General features: G+C 42.3%; 1 protein-coding gene across 1 annotated transcript in view; it reads left to right on the forward strand.

The window, feature by feature from the left end:
- Positions 1 to 20,577, forward strand: part of VDR (vitamin D receptor) — a 205,275-nt gene that overhangs the window by 95,358 nt on the left and 89,340 nt on the right. The window contains exon 2 of the mRNA XM_089691376.1: positions 1,092 to 1,242. Coding sequence (XP_089547502.1) covers positions 1,094 to 1,242 — 149 coding nt within the window. The 5' untranslated portion in view covers positions 1,092 to 1,093. The remainder of the gene's footprint in view (positions 1 to 1,091; positions 1,243 to 20,577) is intronic.

Genomic DNA, 20,577 nt, shown 5'->3' on the forward strand with positions numbered 1-20,577 from the left:
TGGTAATAAATCCAAAAACAAAAATGTATGAAATAGCTCACCAATTCGTAGATGTGGTGGCTGCATTCATTTTCTTTTTGCTGCTTTTTTCCTGTATTTTCACCTGGTGATCTGGCCAGTAAGTCTGTTATTTTTCAACTTTAACAAACCGAGTTGTCAGAGTACTAGTTAGATGGTTGAGAGATGGTTGAGACAAACCAATTAAACACTGACAGTAGTGCTTACAATGGTTGGCTTTTGTTCATTTATGTAAAACCTAAAATCTGTTTGCTGTAATTACTTATAAAGTGTTAGCTAAGGTTCAGATTACATTTAGCTGGTCATACATTATACAATTTTCTTGTTAAATTTCCTTTAGATTTACCTTAAACTATGTAGTGCAACGGCCTGCCTGATTGCATTCAAATTGAAAATGTTTAGGTGTGACCTCATTGTACAAGAAAATTGTATAATGCATTGCTAGCCTAAGGAAGGCCATAAATGGAGTAAGTTTCTTTCCTGCAACCACGGGTTGTGTTGACAGGGGAATCCCTCTCGTGGAGCCATTGTGTTCTCCTGGCAAGGGAACATGTCCCCGCCGGGAGAACATATTGATTATTGATAGCGGCAATAACAGCCACTAGCAATACTTGCATATAAAATCTGGCAGACTGGTTGTGTTCAAGTTGATCGATCGACTGCCCATACATGTTTACATGTTTCGAATCTCGGCCGGTTCAGCAGGAGACTCAGTCTATGCCCAGACTGCTGTCCCAAAGTGTCTGCTTTACTACTTTACTACTTCATTCAGAACGCAGTCATACTACGGGAGGAAGTGTGTTACTGGTTGGATTACCAGGTGACATAACAGGGAAAAAAGCTTCTTCTTAAAAAGCTGCAGTTTATTACATTTTTGTGTTTAATACTGTTTTAGGGATTAGGTGGAAGGCGCTAGATAATGTTAGATATCCTCTGACCACGCAGGGCCACACAAACTATTTAAAGTGAAAGTAAACATGGAGGTAGGCTTTAATTTTGGAATTGTCTTTTTTTTTTAATATATCTCCTCAGTTATATTTATCTAAGTAATAAATTGCATCTGTCTGTTTCAGTAATGGAATACATGGCAGCAGGCACATCAATCTCTGATCATGACATGGAGTTTGACAAGAATGTACCCCGAATATGCGGTGTGTGTGGAGACAAAGCAACTGGATTCCACTTCAATGCAATGACATGTGAAGGCTGCAAAGGCTTTTTCAGGTAGGCTTTGGACTCCTGACTTATGATGGCTATAATGGCTCAAATCATTTGTAGTTAAAAGGCAATAAATTAGAATAGCCTTTCTTTTAAAGCTTTATTTTGCTCATTAAAATCTATTACTTGTGTATTACCCCTTTCACTACTAGAGCCTTTTTGGATTTTTTGCACACGTTTAAAAAAATCATTTTAGGCCTGAAGATTAAATAAAACCCTCAAACACATTTTCTGAATGCAGACACCCTAGAAAATAAAATGGTGGAAGTTACAATTTTTAATGTCACACGATATTACTGCAAAGGTCTAGGAAATGCAAAATTTCAGTAAAAAATACACCAAAATACATTTTTTGGGGGAGGATTTTATGTGGCTTGGATGTATCTTTATAATTTTTTTTACAATTAAAAAACATGTTAGGTCTGTACAACGTAAATGTCTTCCAGGACAGTCTCCTTGAGACGTAGAGCTCCTCCCTCCGGGACAAGAAACACGTAAGCACAATACTTTAAAGGCAGGCCTCCAGGCCTGCCTCTTCAGTTTTTTAGTGTTTCCTGCCGGAAGGATAGATACACATTCGAAGGAACCTGTGGGAGCTCTACACTCAAGGGGGCAACCCAGAATAGTGCTGGAGCTCCCATTTTTTTGCTACAGTACCTCCTCTCCCAGTGTGATCCCTCCATGCAGTGTGGAGTGGGGCTATGTTTTGGATGTCCTTCGGTCCTCAGAGGAGGAGACTGCTGGCGATTGTTACCCTCCGCGACTCCAGGGCGAGCTTCGGGCTCTTGCAGCCCCTACCCCTCTTCCCCGGCGTGGGCAGCACAGTGGTGCAAAGGGCACCGGGTGGGAGGATGGTCAGGTGTGACTTCCAGGGCAGAACAGTTGCACTCCAGAGACCGAATGTCTGGCTCGGTGACATCATTGGCGTGCACCAGGAGACGCTGGTTCTGGTCACCATTAACATAGCAGGCATCCGATTCGGGTGGTCAGTGCGGCGTGGAAAATCCAGCAGGCTGTGGATACCACGCCAATTGGGACGTGATGGAGGCTGGCCCTTCTCAGCAGGCAGACCCTGGTTCCTCAGGCACTGGCTCCTCTTGGGTAGGCTTGGGGACTGGGTTCCCTATTGCTAACTGCTGGGGGGTGGGTTTTCTTTCCCCAGTCTGAGTGCAGGTGACGGTGGGGCACACTTCCGTTTCTCCCCCAGCACAGTGGTGCTTGGTTGAGGGCTGATTGTCCTCTGCATTGTGTTTTTTCTTTGCTTGTGTAGGTTAAAACCCAGGACAAGATCCAGAGTCAGGCACCTAAGAAAAAGTGTGCAGTTTGCGCATTGGGTTTCAACTTAAGAAAAACCTTTATGCCGCAATTCTGTAGATAGCCTGGTTAAGGATCAGTCTTTTACAGCCTTCCATAGGGTTCTCACCTACATTAAGGATGAAATGACAGCTATGTTCCAATCCTTTAGATCCCTGCTAGATAAAATGCAGACACCGCTGGGGCCTTGGACCCAGTCGGCTGTTATAGCAGTATCGGGAAGAGAGGAGGACCCTAGCTTCCTTGCAGGCAGGTTCGAGTTCAGAGAAGGACGACGGTGAAGCTTACGCCTCCAGAGGTTCCAGGTACAAATTGGCCCTTGATTATGTGAACGATCTCCTTAAGGCTACCTATGAAACCTTAGACAGACAAACGTCTTTCTCCTCAATCCCTAAGCATGACCTCATGTATCAGGGTCTACATGCAAAAAAAGACTGTAGTTTTTCCAGTCCATAGTTCCCTGGTTGATACCATTAAGCTGGAATTTGAAAACCCGGAAAGGAAGCCCTTTTTTTAAGGTAATCTAAAAAGGAGATTTCGTTTTGAAGATGATGGATCCCAGCCATGGAACAAAGTTCCAAAGTTGGATGCCTCCTTATCCAAAGCTTCAAAGAGGATGGACTTGGGATTTGAAGATATGGGAGTCCTAAAAGATCCCATGGATAAAAGAGGGGAAATCTTGCTCCACAGGGCATGGGATTCCTCTTCTATTAGCTTTAAGCCGGCTCTATCGGCCACCTGTGTTGCCAGAACTTTAGAATGCTGGCTTACCCAGTTACAGACACACCACACGGCAGGGACCTCCAGACAGCAGTTTCTAATGTCCTTACCTTTGTTATTTAAAGCAATAGGTTTCCTTGCTGATGCCTCAGCCGAATCAGTTAAGCTAGCTGCGAGGACTTCGGCCCTGGTGAATTCAGCCAGGCGGGCATTATGGTTACAGACCTGGGCAGGGGACTCGGCGTCCAAGCTGCGCCTTTGTGCTTTGCCCTTTACAGATGATAACCTTTTTGGTCCTGGTCTCGAGGAGGCCCAGCTGATAAAAATAAGGCATTTCCTGAGAGTAAGAAGAAATCTTACTCCAGGAAGGTTTTTCGTAAAAAAACACAAGTCCAGCAGATCAAGGATGTTTAGCCCAAGAAGGATTGGACGGGGCAGAAAAACAGGGGCAAAGGGGGGATCTTATTCAATCTTCCTCTGGGCCCCTCCAAGTCTCAATAACTCGAGCGTCCCAGTGGGAGGAAGACTGGGGATCTTTCTCCCTCAGTGGGCTTCAATCTCCTCGAACACATAGAAAAAATAAAAGGCAAACTTAATAGCTGTGTGAGTGTCACGTCTCCAGTCCTGCTCTATCTTCACGTGTCTGAACGTTTGACTTTTGTCCCCCCACCAGGTTTCTGGTAATCAACCTTCCCAAGGATCGGAACAAGGCACAAGCTCTGTGTGGCCTAATCAGAGACCAAGTGGATCAGCAGGTCCTAATTCGAGTCCCCCGGAGCGAGCAGGGGAATTGATGTTATTCCCATGTTTTTGTAGTGGGGAAGCCCGTGGGCAAGTTTCGCCTTGTCTTACACCTGCGCCTCCTAAATCGGTCTCTAAGGTAGAAGCACTTCAGGATGGAATCGATCTTCTCTGTAAAAAAAACCCATCCTTTACCCAGGTTGTTTCATGACCACGCTGGATCTGAGGGATGCATATTTCCACATTCCTATTCATCATGCGTGTCAGAAATACCTAAGACTAGCGGTAAGGATGGGTTCAGAGATCCACCACTGGCAGTGTGGGGCTCTACCTTTTGATCTGGCCTCAACGCCAAGAATTTTTATGAAAGTGCTTGCAGAGGCCTTAGCTCCCCTAAGAATGAGGTCTATTACCATTGTTCCCTATCTGGATTATCTCCTCTTCATTGCTAGATCTCACCAACAGCTAACAGAAGATCTGCAGGTTGCACAGCACTGCCTTCTGAGCCTAGGGTGGCTCATAAACAGGGACATGTCATCCTTAACTCCCTCCCAGAGAGTTGCCTATCTGCGATACAAGATTTCTTCGGTAGAGAGAAAGATCTTCCTTCCACGAGAAAAATTTCTCAGGATAGGTCAGATGCTGGAAAAATTGCAGAGCAATCTATCTGCGACAATAAGGGATGTGTTGAGGGCAGTGGGTCTCATGACTTCATGTTTTCCTGTGATCCCGTGGGCAAGATTCAACCAGCGGCCACTGCAGGCTTTTCTTCTGAAGTTTTGGAACGGGGACAGGTCTATTTTAGATCTGGCAGTCCAGCTCCCATCCAGGGTCAAGAGGTCCCTTTGGTGGTGGCAGAAAGAAGTCAATCTGGCCAGGGGACAGGAGTGGAACTCTACTTGTCCGGTTATCACTACGACCGATGCCAGCAGTTTTGGTTGGGGAGCCCATCTAGGTGACAAAGCGGCCCAAGGGCTGTGGTCCAGGGAGGAGGCTCAAAGATCCTCCAAAACAGAGAGAGCTTCTAGCAGTCCAATGAGCGTTGGATGCCCTCCAGGCAGATCTATTAGACTGTCACCTACAAATCCGGTCAGACAATATGGCTACGGTGGTGTATATCAACAAGCAATTGGGTACGCGAAGCCCCCATCTTCAAGTAATCGCAAACAGCATTCTATCTTTGCCTGAGCGAAATTTGCTTTCAATATCTGCCATTCATCTGAAAGGGTCACAAAACTCCCTAGCAGACTTCCTAAGTCAGCTTCCAGTCAAACACAACGAATGGTCTCTCAACCACGAAGTATTCTCGATCATCACTCTCAGGTGGGGCATGCCGTAGGCCGATCACTTTGCTTCCCAGGAAAACGGGAAAGTCAGCCGGTTCTTTTCCCTAAATCCACGGGATCAGGTTTTAGGGGTGGATACTTTGTCAAGAGCATGGGAGTTCAATCTCTTTTATGCGTTTCCTTCAGTGAGGCTGATTCCAGCAGTCCTGCAGAAATGTCTGTTAGAAAAAACAAACCTCATTCTGATAGTACCGTTCTGGCTAAAGAGGCTATGGTTTTCTTTGCTATGGAGCATTTTTATAACAACTTTTTTTTAGGGCACTTTCCAAGTCCAGGCCGGTAGCGGTCAGGTCTTGTCCAATTTAGGATCTGTCTTTGGTTCTAAAAGCCTTGGTCTTTTTAGAGTCAAAAACTTGATTGAAGACTTCTCCAGAGGTTCAAAAGGGACAAAGACCAAGGCTTTTAGAACCAAAGACAGATCCTAAATTGGACAAGACCTGACCGTTGCCAGCCTGGACTTGGAAAGTGCCCTAAAAAAAGTTGTAAGGCGGCCACTTGGTCCAGCTTTTCTATGCTTGTGACGTATTATCGCTTGGTTCTCCTTTCTGGTGAGGATCAGGCATTTAAGCGCAAAGTCCTCCAGGCAGTAGCCCCGCCCTAGTGGGTAGGTTCTTGATGTCAGGGATTCCAGGTTTCGCCGCGGCGCACGAATCTGCACATGCGTAGGAACCCGACAAGACATACAGGCAGGCGGGCACTAGGACCCAGGCGTGCCTGTCACCAATGACGGCGCCGGGCAGGCACTAGGACCCAGGCGCGCCTGTCGGCACCGGGCAGGCTATTTAAACCAGCACTTGCAATGCTCACATTGCCATATGGTCTTGTTCCTTGTTGTTCCTGTGAGAGTTTTCCTGTTGTTGCCGAACCCTGTTTAATCCTGACCATTGCTGACCTTCTCCTGCCCTGACCCCTGGCTCGTTTGACCATTCTTCTGCCTATTCCTGATTGTCTGATCTGCTGCTGAACCTGGCCTGTGACCTGACGACCCTCTGCCTGCTGCTTTGTACCGCTCTGCCTTCACCGTTACCGACCCGGCCTGTCTGACTCCGCTATTGTTCCAGTGTGTGCTCTGTCCATCCATCCTGCACGAACTGCTCTGCCTCTTCACATCAGGCTCTCATCCTGCTACGTGCCACAGACGGTTCGCTCTACCACAGCTGGGTGTACTCAATGGCCGCGACCGGGTCTCAGTCTGCTCCAAGTCCATCCCCACCATCAGGGGCTCTGGTGAACAAGCAGATTGGGGCTTAGACTCCGCGCCCTAGGGAAAGCCGGTCTGTGGAGATCTAGAGCTACCATAGGTAGGTACATGACACTTGATTATCATCTCAAGTAGGCTGTTCTGGAAGAATTTTGGAGAAAACCAGAGTTATACTTACCGGTAACTCCTTTTCTACAAGTCTTCCAGGACAGCCAGGATTTCCCACCCTAAGATTGTATGGTAATGTATATTTATGCTTAAATGGTTATATCTTTTAGTGTCTTCCTGTGTTCTTGAGTAAAACTGAGGAGGGAGGCCTGGAGGTCCGCCTCTAAAGTATTGTGCTTACGTGTTTCCTGTCCCAGAGGGAGGAGCTCTACGGCTCAAGGAGGCTGTCCTGGAAGACTCATAGAAAAGGAGTTACCGGTAAGTCTAACTCTTTTTGTTTGCATTGCAAATTGCTGCTTACCCATATCCCATCCAAGGAAGAGTAAATTACACATGGATTTGAATACAAAATGGCATCAGACACAGCAGATAAAGAGTACAGTATATCACTTTTTAGTGGTATATCTACACTAGCTGCATTTGATTTAAAGTGTATTCCAAGCCTAACTTTTTTTTGCTCAATTTCGGTGTACTAAATATATAATACATTTAATTTAAAGCATTTTATCATTTATCTGTTTTATTAGCTAAGAAAAAATCTATTGATCTTGTCAGAAATTCATATTTACCGTGCATCCCTTGCACATTCCACCATTATCTACTTAGCCCTCCAAGTTATTATCTTGGGAATCCAAGTGTAAGGCCTGGTTCACACTAGAACATTCCTGAATATTATGTGTTGAAATAAGCAGTCTCTAATGGAAGTGCATGTGACAGGGTGACAACACAGAAGCACAACTGGGAGACGGGGGCAAAGTGTTGTCTGTTCATAAAAGGAAGGTCCTGAAGAAGGACCTTCATAGCAGGATCAGCAAGTATTACTTTATTAAAAATGGCAGATTTCAAAATAAATCCTATAGTTATTGCAAAAGAAGAATGCACGAGTAACCATGGTGTTTTAGTTTCAGACTGGAATAGGGATAGTTACATAGTCTGGCTGAAAAAAAGACAAAAGTCCATCCAGTTCAACCATTAAAAAAGAAAAAAATAGTTATAATCCTATACTCATAGTTGATCCAGAGGAAGGCAAAAAAAAACAGCAACGCATGATCAAATTTGCTCGTGCAGGGAAAAAAATTCCTTCCTAATCCCCCGAGAGGCAATTGGATATTCCCTGGATCAACTTTACCTATAAATGTTAGTATCCAGTTATATTCTGTGTATCTAAGAAAGAATCCATGCCTTTTTTAAAGCAATCCATTGAGCTGGCCAGAACCAACTCTTGAGGGAGTCTATTCCACATTTTCACAGCTCTCACTGTAAAGAAACCTTTTTGTGTTTGGAGATTAAATTTCCTTTCCTCCATACGTAAAGAGTGCCCCCTTATCCTTTGGGATGACCTCAGGGTGAATAGCTCTACACCGAGTTCACTATATGAACCAGTGATGTGTTTATACATGTTGATCATATCCCCCCTTAATCTCCTCTTCTCGAGAGAATAAATTCAGTTCCTCTAATCTTTCCTCATAGTTGATCTCCTCCATGCCTCTTATCAGTTTGGTTGCTCTTCTCTGTACTTTTTCCAGTTCCCCAATGTTTTTTTTGTGAATCGGTGCCCAAAACTGAACTGCATATTCCAGATGAGGTCTTACCAATGATTTGTACAGGGGTAAAATGATATCTCTCTCTCTGGAGTCTATACCTCTTTTAATACAAGAGAGGATTTTGCTTGCTTTAGAAACCGCAGCTTGTCAATACATGCCATTATTAAACTTGTGATCTACCAGAACTCCCAGATCCTTCTCCACCATGGATTCCCCAGTTGTACTCCACCTAGTATGTATGATGCATTCATATTCTTAGCCCCCAAGTGCATAACCTTACATTTATCAACATTAAACCTCCTTTGCCACATAGTTGCCCAATTTAACAGAGCATTGAGGTCGGCTTGTAAGTTGAAGACATCCTGTAAGGACATTATTCCACTGCACAGCTTGGTGTCATCTGCAAAGTCTGAAATGGTATTTTTAATTCCAGACCCTATATAGTTTATAAATATATTAAAAAGTAAGGGTCCCAACACTGAACCTTGGGGTACACCACTAACAACCCTAGACCATTCAGAGTATGAATCATTAAACACTTCTCTTTGAATATGATCTTTTAGTCTGTATTCTAGCCATTTACATATGGATTTTTCCAAGCCCGTAGACTTTACCTTACACATTAGCCATGTGTGGGAAACTGTCAAACGCTTTTGCAAAGTCCAAGTATGCAACGTCCACCGCCACCCCTCTGTCCAAGGTTTTGCTCACCTCCTCATAAAAAGAAATCAGATTTGTTTGACAACTTCTGTCTTTCATGAATCCATGCTGTCTGTTGCCTAAATAATTTGTTTCCAGCCACAACTCATCTATGTGGTCTTTTATTAAACTCTCAAATATCTTCTCAACTATAGAAGTTAAACTAACAGGTCTATAATTACTTGGTAAAGATTTTGACCCCTTTTTAAATATTGGCACCACATTGGCCTTACGCCAATCCAGTGATACTATGCCCAGGGCCAGCCTTCCTTTTCTGTGAGCCCCTACCACTCCCTACAGTAACCCATCTTCCGACCTGATAATACTGATTAGCCCTTCCGCCCTCCACATCAATCCCATTAGCTACCTGCTCAGAGAGCAGAAGACCCCTTTCAAGGTTGTCGGTTCTGCCCAGTGTTGCAACTTGCTCCTCCAGATCTCTAACGCGAGTTTCCAGAAGGGCAACCCGCTCACATCTGTCGCAGCAGTATCCATCCTGGAGCTATTGCTGCATACATGCGGCATACTGTGCACTGCACAAAACCTTCCACCCTGCTAGAACTCCTATCCCAGTTACAATATTAACAGGAAATATCAGATGTCACTTACAGGGTAGTAGAATCCTGTTATAATCTACTCTTTTCCACTCCGATTTTTTAACTCCACTTATCAAATGTCCACTTAGTCAAAAGGTCCACCAAGCAAAATATAGGCAAGCTCAAAAATGAGTAAGATCAGAGCGAGCTCTACAGCAAGTTATATAGGACCTGTATCACCTGTGACCAATTAACCCCTCCCCCCTTAGTTAGCAGACTGAAGGAAGACAAGGAAAGGGAGAAAAAAATGCTTTTTAAAAAGTGACAGAAAAAGTGATTTAAAAAAGTAAAAGCTTTTATCAAGACCCAAAGAAGAAAATAAAACTACAAGCACCAGCAGTCAAAAGTAAAACTTTTTCAAGTTTCCCACTCTTTTTAGCTATCAGCCAATGAGTTGGGCAATATAACAGTATAGAGGTATGGATACATTTTTGTATTGGATGTGAAGGGCAGGCTGTGATGAAGGCAATAGAGTGCAGGGTTATTGTCAGCAATATTGCAACAATGACCTGCACAAGCACAATAAGTAAAAGTAGCAATGGCACCAATTAGGGACCATTGAGAGGGAAAAGAAAGCAGTATGGGGGCATGAACAAGTAAATGCACGGTAGAGAGTGGCTTGCCGTCACCCTTGCTCATGCATGGGTTCTTGCCCTCCTATTTGTTAACATTACGGTGAAGTCTTTACATGCTTAACGGGATAAAAGTACTCAGCAATATGGTGGTGTGAACCCGCACATGGTAACAAAGGGTCTTTCAATGTTGCATGTGTTTTCATGCTTGGGTTATCTTTGCTGGTCTTGGATGGCTTCCCTACTTTTTGCAGAACTTGGCTCAGAGGATTCTTAAGGCTAAATGGTGGCGTGCAGATGTATTCAAGGGTTGGGAAGTGCAAAGTTTATTACAAGTAGAACAAAGTTTGCAATTGACTGACAATTCTAAAGTACTTGGTGTGATACAGGCTGTGTTCTACATCCAGAAGTCATACAAGGGACTGATTGTGAGTAGACACCTCTCGCTGTAGGAAGATAAAATGAGCCCTTGCTTTTTAGCAAGCGTGATCGAGGGCTTGCAAGCCAACCTAAACAAGCTGCAGAAACATGGATGAAGCCTCAGGAATAGGTTTGAAGCCCCTAATTGTGTGGTGCTCATCCAATGCAATACATTCAGCTAGGCTGTGTACAGTCATGGGTGGCATTAATTTGCTGCTACCAAACTAACATTGGACCTACAGAGGACTTTGCCTGCAGGTTAGTTCACTCTTCTCTAAAATTGTACTGAACACATAGAGGGTGATTTACTAAAGGCAAATAGTCTGGACACTGCAATATGAGGGGAAGCTCTGCTGATTTATATCATCCAATCAGGTGAAAGCAAAAATGCTGTTTTTTCTTTCTTTGCATATCACTGGGTATTCTTGCAAAGTGAAGCTTTACCTCATTTGCTAAGCTATGAAGCACCTGCAGTGCATTTGCAAGTGTACTTGCAGTGCACAGTGGATTTGCCTTTACCCCTGGTTCACATATATGCGGCCATGCGGGCCGCGTTTTGTGCGAACAGGAGAGCCCATTCATTTGAATGGACTCCTGTGCCCCGTGACACCCAGGGAAGAAGTCCCAGCACTTCTTCTGAAAACGCAGCCCGCACGGGAACCTTCGGTTCCCAGTGCGGTTGCGTTTTCCAGTGCGGGTGGTGTGCCATTAGAATTAATGGAACCTGCCCGCGGGTCTGCATTCCTTTGCATGGGTGGTGCGGCGGCACGGATTTTCGTGCGGATCCGCAGACGCACCACCCACACATATGTGAACCTAGCCTTAGTAATTTAATAGCATTTGTAATCTACATTTGGGTTGTCGTTAAAAATATATTGACACCTGCAGCACATCTCACAGACAGTGCACTTAGCACAGTGCGTTACACTTGCTGTGCATTGACATGCAGGGCCAATCTAGAGAGGTGTGATATTATGCAAACATGTTGCATACAATTGCACAGCTCTGGAATGCAGAGAAACACCGCAATCTGGTGTGAACATGCCACACAGAAAAGTATTGTTTTTGGTTTGTCATTACAGTTATCTGCGTTCATTCATGAAGAAAAACGCAACTGCACCTAGTGTAAACACGCCATAAAAAGTTTCTTGAATGACAAACTACAGTAAATATCTCTTGTGATAACAATAGGCGGTGACTTGTCCTCTTTACTGAGAATAGACCCCAGATGCCTCCACTGCCCTTGAGAGCATTGGATCAAACTCAGATCCATTCAATGCAATGCTTTTACAAGCTAAAATAGGCTTGTAAACAAAGAGCCAAGAGCGGAAGTGACAAAATCCTCATCGCTTCTGCTTTCTGACATCACACAGTGGGAGGATAGACATCAGTTCCTTTCACTGTGTGCCTGAAGTCAGATGCCAGCGGTTGCATCCTTACCTGGCTCCCTGATCCCACAGGAGAGCACTGTAAAGTGACAGAAGGGGGAGTTACTCCCTTCCATCACCTGTAAAAGTATTCCAGTTGCTCTTAGCCACTCGTACTACTTTTACAACACACAGTAAAGCTGGCTGCAGCGATTTCCAAAATATCACCCTTCCCATCCAAGGACGGGAAGTGGTTAATGGATACAAAGAAAACAAAAAGAGGGTGCACCGGCCTAGTGCATTATTGTAAAAAATATTTATTAAAAGAATAAAAAGTAAGTATCATACTCACAATGGACTGGGGAAGTGATTAATGCAGCAGGAGAAAGTGTATACTGCAAACGAGCAGGTACTGCGTACCACAATAGAGCAAGCAAAGGGGCACTTGTGGCTTCCAAGCCAATGGCTATACCTCACATGTTTTTTGAGTATTGGTTGCGTGTTTAGCAGGATATTACTATATCGCGTGCCTATTTATACAGAACTGTCTTGTTTTCATGCCAGTTATGGAAACCTGGCACCTAGACAGTAACTATAAATCGCTGGAAGTCTTTATCAGTTACAGCCACAACCTAATGATTATAGTGCTTAATTGTTAACTGACTTTTAGGTAGAAATACATTTCCACATTAAACTAATAGCCATGGAAAAGACACACTTGGGCTGCACCTCCTTTCTGCTTCGCACAACCTGCATAGTAAGTACTGTTTACCTGGAAATTCTGGGTGGATACTCATTTCATCCAAAAGGTTGTTTCTAAGGGACATCTGTTATTTATAGAAACCCTAGTCTCGGCTTGAATTTGTTTACTGCAAATGACTGTGTGTGTGGTTCCTATACACGCAATAAAGGATGGTTTGGTAAAAACGCTGTTCTTTTTTATTGAGGGTGCAGGTATGTAGTGTCAAGGTCAAATTGCTAAAGAAAAAAAAGTAATTGATAACTGCTTGCAACTTGATAAAGAAGTACTGTAAGTTTGTTCTTTATGGTTTAATGTCATGTGTCAAGTTGTTTTTCAGAAGCCTTATTGTTCTCCAATATGTTCTGCCCTAGAATTGTTTTTGGTTTCTGTTCCACAAGAGAGGATCGTTCACTGTGTCTCCAGTAATATGGCAGCAGTCTTATTTAGTTTTCTATGACTGTTTAACAATCTCTTCTGACTTATCAGTAGTCTATAACATGACCGTCCCTTGTAAATACTTGTATGTACCTTTTTGATATGACAGGTTTCACTCTGTAGCAGGTGCTTGGGATATGCAAGGTTTTTTTTTCTGACATGACAGTTTCATCTAATGTGACAGCTCCCTTGCAGTATCCACCTATCACTTAACATGACAATCTTTTCATCTATAGCTTAGTGTCCTTAATGCCAGTTTAGACCTTCAAGGGAGATACCCACCCCAATGTTAAGCATAAAAGGGATCCCTGAAGATACCAGACACTGAGGTGGGGTTTTATCATGAACTGCAAAGTATGATAGTTAAATTAGATTGAGAATAGGCGGAATTAATTCTTTATAATATATAGTAATCAGATTAGTGTTACTAAACCCACTACAATAAAATCAGTCTGTATATGCCATAAAGCATGCTTGCTATATTCATGGTGGAACCTAAGGGGTTAATCCTCTGCATTGTGTAAAAAGGCTGTTTGGTCCTGTCTTCTTGGATCCTACCCTTCTTTTACTCTCCCCAATCCATCCGCCATAGTACAGAGCAGTAGTGGCAAGTCGGCCCATGCTCTGTTTGGTGTGTATTGCTAGAGGGGTTTTTTTCGGGAGGAGGGTGTATGTGATCAGCACAGGGCAATCAGTGCTGTCAGGGGTCATACAGCCTCACAGTCAGAGAAGAAAGAAAAATCCTACAAGATTAAAGTGATATTAAAGGTTTGGCTTTTAAAATAAAAACCAAACATGTCATACTTACCTGCTCTGTGCAGTGATTTTGCAGAGAGCAGCCCCAATCCTCTTCTTCTTGAGTACCCTACCAGTGCTTCTGGCTCTTCTTGCCGCTGCTCGTCCCCGCCCCTTACTCTCTCCTCACTGCCTCACTGGCTGTGATTGACAGTATTGGGAGCTAATGGCCAATCAGGAGAGTGAGTCCTGGGTCAGCCAAGACTCCCATACATATCTCTTGATCGAGAGTGGGCTCAGGTGAGCATTAGAGGGGTCTGTGGGAGGAGCAGCACTTTTGCAACCACTTTAACCAGTGCTTGGCTATACACTGATAGAAGTTACAAGACTGCTATATACTGTTGATTAGTGTTGGGCTGAATGTTCGAGTGGAACCTAAGTTCAACCTAAAGGCTGAAGGTTTTTAGCCTGCATGAAGGTAGAAAAACATTCAGTGTGCATCTCCCACCTCAGCCCCTCTCCCCCATATGCTTACCTGAGTCTGATCTCACAGTGGTGCTGAGAGGAGGAGTTTCAAGAGGCGGAGTCGGTACAGGAATCACATTTTGCAGGCAGCAAGTTACCATGGGATATGTAGTCTTTAAAGATTGAAAGTAAACAGCAGAAGAGAAGCTGCAGGGAATCTAGGAAGTTGTGGAAAGAGATGGCAGCAGACAGGCAGAAGTCACAACATGAAGTAAGATTTTATTGGATTGTTAAAAATAACTATTGTTTGTGTTGCTATTACAATACTAGTGTTATAAAATGAAAGTGTATCCTGTGATCTTAAAACTCAAATAGAACTGTACAGGTTAACAATATCCAAAATATTATACCTTCTTGATAAGCCAGTTTTCAGTGGAGAATTTGTTATTTATAATGTCAACATTGCATGAGCTGCAAAACTAAATAAATATATATATAGATATATAGATATATATTTCAGTAAATGATTACATTGGTTTTGGTTTCAAAAATACAGTTTTGTCATATGACTTGGCTTCTGACCTAGTTAGCATGCCACCATAAAAGAAATCAAATCTAAAGAATGATGGTTGGAGAGGACACCATCTTTAAAGGAGAAGTACTGCCAAAGCTCTGTTGGCTGTATGTCTCCTGTGAATCACAGCAGTGCAGTTCGTTCTGCACTCCTGTGACCCATTTTCAGCTGACAGCAGCCTGAAGCCCACTGTCGGCTGATGTCACTCAGCCAGTCTAGGCTGGGGAAAGATCCCAACTTTAAAGTCAGAATGCAACCCAGAGTCTGGAGCTGCACCTGGCTCAGCCTCTTAGCAAGTCACTGAGAGCCTTATCCACCTGCTCCTTCCCCCTCCACAGCCCAGCGTAAGTCAGGGCAGACAGCAGTGACTGACAGTCACCACAGCTCTCTGCTCAGAGCGGCTGCGAGAACTCGGCGATCAGCGGTCATGTGATTGCTGAATCCTCACACTTGGAGCCGGTGGGGGACAGATGCAGTATCGGACTGACAACACATTCCATACTTCTCTTTTAATTCAGAAGTGAACTGAAACATAGACTGGCTAATACAACACCAATTCCAAAAATGTAAATCTACATAAAAACAGAATGCAAAGATTTGCAAATCCCATAAAACCTATATTCTATCTACAATAGAAAACAGAATATATATCACATGGTTAAACTAAGAAAATGTTAAGAAAAAAATAAGGTACTTTTGAAATTGATGACAGCAACATGTTTCAAAACAGTTGGAACAAGGCAACAAAAAGCTGGCAAAGTAAGCAGTGCTAACATGCCACATGACTGGGTGTAACTAGGGCATCTTATAGAGTCAGAATGTCTCAGAAATAAAGATGGGCAAATGTTTACCAATCTGTGAAAATCAATTGTCAAACAATTTCAGAATATTTATATAAACATTATATTAGTGAAAAAAGTGAATAAATATGAGTGCAGCAACTAAAAAAGTTTGCATACTAAACCAATGGCTCCCACTGCTGTGTCTGAGCCAATGAGGAAGCGGAGAACTGAGAGAGCCTTTGCTCTTGTGCACATTTCTGGATCGAGATCGGGCTCGGGTAAGTATAGGTGGGGCTGGCGAGGGAAGCTGCAAGCAGAAGGTTTTTTACCTTAATGCAAAGAATACATTTAAGGTAAAAAAAAACTTTCTGCTTTTAGAACCACTTTAAGTATTTTACAATTTATTAAATTGAGGAACATTATTCTGAAATTGTTTGTTTGACCATTTTTAGATGCAGCTTTTCTCAGATTGGTGAACATTTGCCCATCTTTACTTCTGAGACTCTGATTCTCTAAGGGATCCTTTTTATAAACACTCATGTGATTGACCTGAAGCCAATTAACCTAATTAGTTGAAAAATGTTCTTCCAGCTCTTCCTTGTTAGTGGCACTTACTTTGCGTTTGTTGCTCTGTCCCAACTTTTTTGAACATGTTGCTGCCATTAGATTTGCCAAATCATTGTATCTGTTTTTATGTACATTTTACACAGCGTTCCAACTTTTTTGGGGTTGTACAGAAAATTACAGCGCTTCAGATTTAAATTAAAGGTAATTGGTAATCACATTCATTCATAATATGGTTTATGTAGCAATTTTATGTGCTATATTTTTTTCCCTTATTTCTCTTTTTTTTTTCCTATGAAAGGTGTTACCCTTTATTTTGACATAAACTCTAGAATCTATGCCCCCCCCCAAAAAAAAAAAAACTCCCCAAAAAACAAGAGAGTGGTCAAAGGACTGATCAACAGTATTGCCTTTGGGGTGATCTTTCCCCTACTGACTTACCTACTGTACGGTCTGTGTATAGAGGTCGCCATCTTGGTAGAAGCATGGTTATGTTTCCTCATGTCAAGACCTCCAGCAAATAACAATGAGCACCACAATAGTGATATCTCCAAATCTCCTGAGAATAAAGCCTCCTTTACTTGGCTGTTTAGCCACATACACCGGCTTCCAATGGCAAGAATCAGCAAATTCTTGTGGTCTGAAAGACAGGTGGGTTAGATTTACTAAAATTGGTGCACTCAAAATCTGGTGCAGCTCTGCATGGTAGCCAATCATCTTCTAACTTCAGCATGTTTAATTAAGCTATAACAGAAAAACCTGGAAGCTGATTGGTTTCTGTGCAGAGTTGCACTAGATTTTGCACTCTTCAGTTTTAGTAAATAACCTCTAGGTGCATGCAAATAGTGGCAGCTGCTCAGCCTGTACAAGTATATGTGGCTTAAAGGCCATGTGAAGTAGGCCTAACAGTCAGACAGCAGTGCCTCATTCTCACACTTCATATATATCGCTATCTAGTTGTATACACTCAGCCAGCAAGCATTTTTAAAGGTGAGTTTTGCAAAGGTAACCCACATTTTTTAAAGCACAAGTTGCCTTTTAGATTGGCCAGGCCAACACTGTTTATGACACATTATTTGCCCTCATACAGAGCATATTTGTTAGTAATTTATTTTATTATGGCCAGATTTCTTCTCAAACCCTTTCCTGCTAGTGCTAGTTTCTGGTAGAACATCTACAACGTATGTGCCAACTCCATTAAAGGGGAACTTTTTAGTCTTTTAAATGTAATTTTGTATTTAAATATGTCTAAGACATTGGACTAATATATTTAAAACAAATAATGCAACCTCTTAATTAATATTTATGCCTCTCCCTCTTAGATTGTAAGCTCCAAGGAGCTAGCCCTCTTGTACTGAACTGTATTGTTGCTGTATTGTCTCCCGTTATATTGTAAAGTGCTGAGCAAACTGTTGGCGCTATATAAATCCTGTATAATAATAATAATAATGTGTTTTTTTTTCATGCTGACATTTATCCTGTTCATTTTTGTAGTGTGAATTTAAATGACAGGTTTGCTTTATTATAACCGCAGTGACTTACAAGCTCATGCTGGCACAGAGGTTTTCCAAATTCCCCTTTGGACAAGCAGGGGAAACTTTTTATCCTCCAGTTTGTAAACTTTTTCCAACACTGGACAAGAACAAATTGGTGTATTTAAGTAATAGACCACTTCAAGACAGTGAATCTCTTTAGGCATTAGGCTTCAGCCCGGAATCCATTTAGGTCTGTAAGAAGTACACAATACAGGTAGAAAGACCAGTCAGATACGTTATGGACCAGACATAGCTTTTTGATTTTTTTTTTTTTTTTTCCTAGTTGTAGCTTTTCAGCATTATAGGCAAAGTCACTGATGTGCATAGTGCATGCAAGAATTTCAATGTTTTCCTAAGCAGAGGGGAATTGGAAATCTATGCTTCATCTAAGCGTGATAGGCATGGTATGAAGAACTTAGTTTTTAATTTGATGTACTCCAAGAAAATACTATAATTGGTAGGTAATATTTTATATAAGCCAGAGCTGCTTTATCTAGCTGTAAAACTGCATTTTAGCTTTTGTCACTGCATGCAGACAGTGGCATACAGCTGTTAAACTGCTTGTCCTATTAAGTGTTCTTGCGAACTGCTTTTTCTAACAGAAAGTATGCTTCCAGTCACATTTTGTGAATTAATAAAACAAATCAGAACATAATACAAACTAAATTACCATTTCATTGCAATTTAAAGATTTGTTTATACCAACAAACAGGATTTTAGAAAGTAAATAGGGCTTAAGTAATCTGTGAACCAAGCCAAAATGAATTATATTGCTCAGTGTTGCTGGCAACTGTGAAGTGGATCTTGCTTGCTCTGTTGAAACCCATTAACCTGCTGGGTTGAGCGGAAAAAACTTGCAGTGTGTACCATGCTATAGGCTTGGAAAAGAGAACATAGTATGGCAATAATGAGGTCTGATGAGCCCCAAACTGAGCAAAGATTAGAATGTTGTACTGAAAATGTAATCAATAAAATATCAGATCTGACCCATTATCCTATGGTCAGAGCTGACACATTCCATATAACACCCTCACACTAGAATAAACAGCCCTAGCAGATCTAGTTAAATAACAATATTTAAAGCGGTAGTAAACGCTCTGAATCTGATGCTGCTTTTTATCTATTCGATTACATTTCATTATTATCAATCATTACCCAATGTAATTTGGCCCCAATCGCATATTACTTACTGTTTGTATCAACTTTTAAAAATGTTTTCTCCGGGGGGTAAGGCGGTGCCTTCTTAGGTATTGTTTTCCAAGTCTACAATGCATAGTATTTCTGCCCTTTCATTTAGTCCTTGCTGTAATCTCGCGTATGCGCGACCGTGTCTTATCCAAACACCTTTCTCGATCCGGCGTTCCTATGGCACCCATGCTCCGCCGCTCACAGCCAATTTGTTTTACTCCACAGGTATAATATATAGTGAAGTAAAGCACTGCTTCACTATATATATATATTACACACCTTGTGTACAGTAGCATACTATAGTATAGCTATAGTATGCAGTCCGATGCCCAGGATTACACCCCATGTGACGTCACATGGAATGTAGCAGGAAGTTCTGAATGAATCTGTAGTCTTGTGGGTTTGGGAAGCATTGACACAGGGAGTGGAAATCAGACATGGCATTCTGTCTATGGAGAGACAGCACGCAGATCGTGCCGTGAATCAAGGGAGATATGCGCATGCGCTGGTGACATCATTAGACATAACGGGAAAGATTACAAGAAATGAAAGTAAGTAACAACACATCTACAAGCAGGGATCACTAAGGTTTTTCATACTGATTTTAATGTGATAAAGTGGTTGGAGAGCGTTTACTTCCACTTTAAATGGTCTGTAAGCCTCAAAGGACTTATAATTAGGCTCTGTTGTAAAATTGACATTTCATGAGACATTTATCAAAGGACTCGGAAAGCTGTAATTTATTTTGACTAAAAAGGGGTCATAAACCTCCAGAGCCAGAACTTTTTAATGAAGACTATCATTAATCCAAGTAGCAACATATCTCTTAAATCTAGCGTGCTAGTAGCTGTGAACAAAAGCAAAACAGGACACACTCTCATCGTGCATTACTGTGGTGAAACACAAACCAAAGGGGGATAAAAACAGAGAACAGTCCATAATAACAGTCCAAAGTGATGGTAGACCCTTGGTGGGGTAAGCTAATGCATTTTGGGAGACGTACTCCCTTCTTCAGAGCTAAAATGTAGACCTGCTATTCCATGTATGCTAGTAGCTGTCATAAATCCTTTAGTTGGCAGGTAAGTATTAGCTGGAGTTTGTCTTTAATTTGTTAGCGTATTTAAATCTGCTATTACATCTAACACTCCCTACCCCCCTAGACTGACAATGCTGTTGTCCATAGGTGCCCCCGTGCTCCTTCATCCAAAGTAGGGGCACTCTGATACTGTGTTACTGGGGGAAAAAATACTAAAAAAAAGAAAACTATTACAGCCACGAGTTCAGTGTGCCAAAAAAGTGTCCACTCCACCACGTTATATCAAGTATTAACTTGACATAGATATCCAAGTAGTGTTCTTTTAGAAGTAACCAAGAAAGTACAAAACTGAATTATCACTAGTGCTCCACTCCACACAGAAAAGAACCAATTCCTGTGCATACTCTTCTGGACAGCTGAAACTCAATTGGTGGACTTGTTTGTCAGAAAAAAAAGTCAATAGTTCTTGGTAGTTCTAAATCCACTCTCCTTCTCCTCCATAGACCAGGGTTAACTCCACTCATAAGAAAGAACAGAGGAGGGGACTCATCGTGTAAAACCGTAAAAAACAATTACTTTTATTAACCACTTGACCTC

Source organism: Staurois parvus, unplaced genomic scaffold (genome assembly GCF_062004578.1).
Source record: "Staurois parvus isolate SC_StPar_1 unplaced genomic scaffold, SC_StPar_1.0 ptg000562l, whole genome shotgun sequence".
NCBI lineage: Eukaryota > Metazoa > Chordata > Amphibia > Anura > Ranidae > Staurois > Staurois parvus.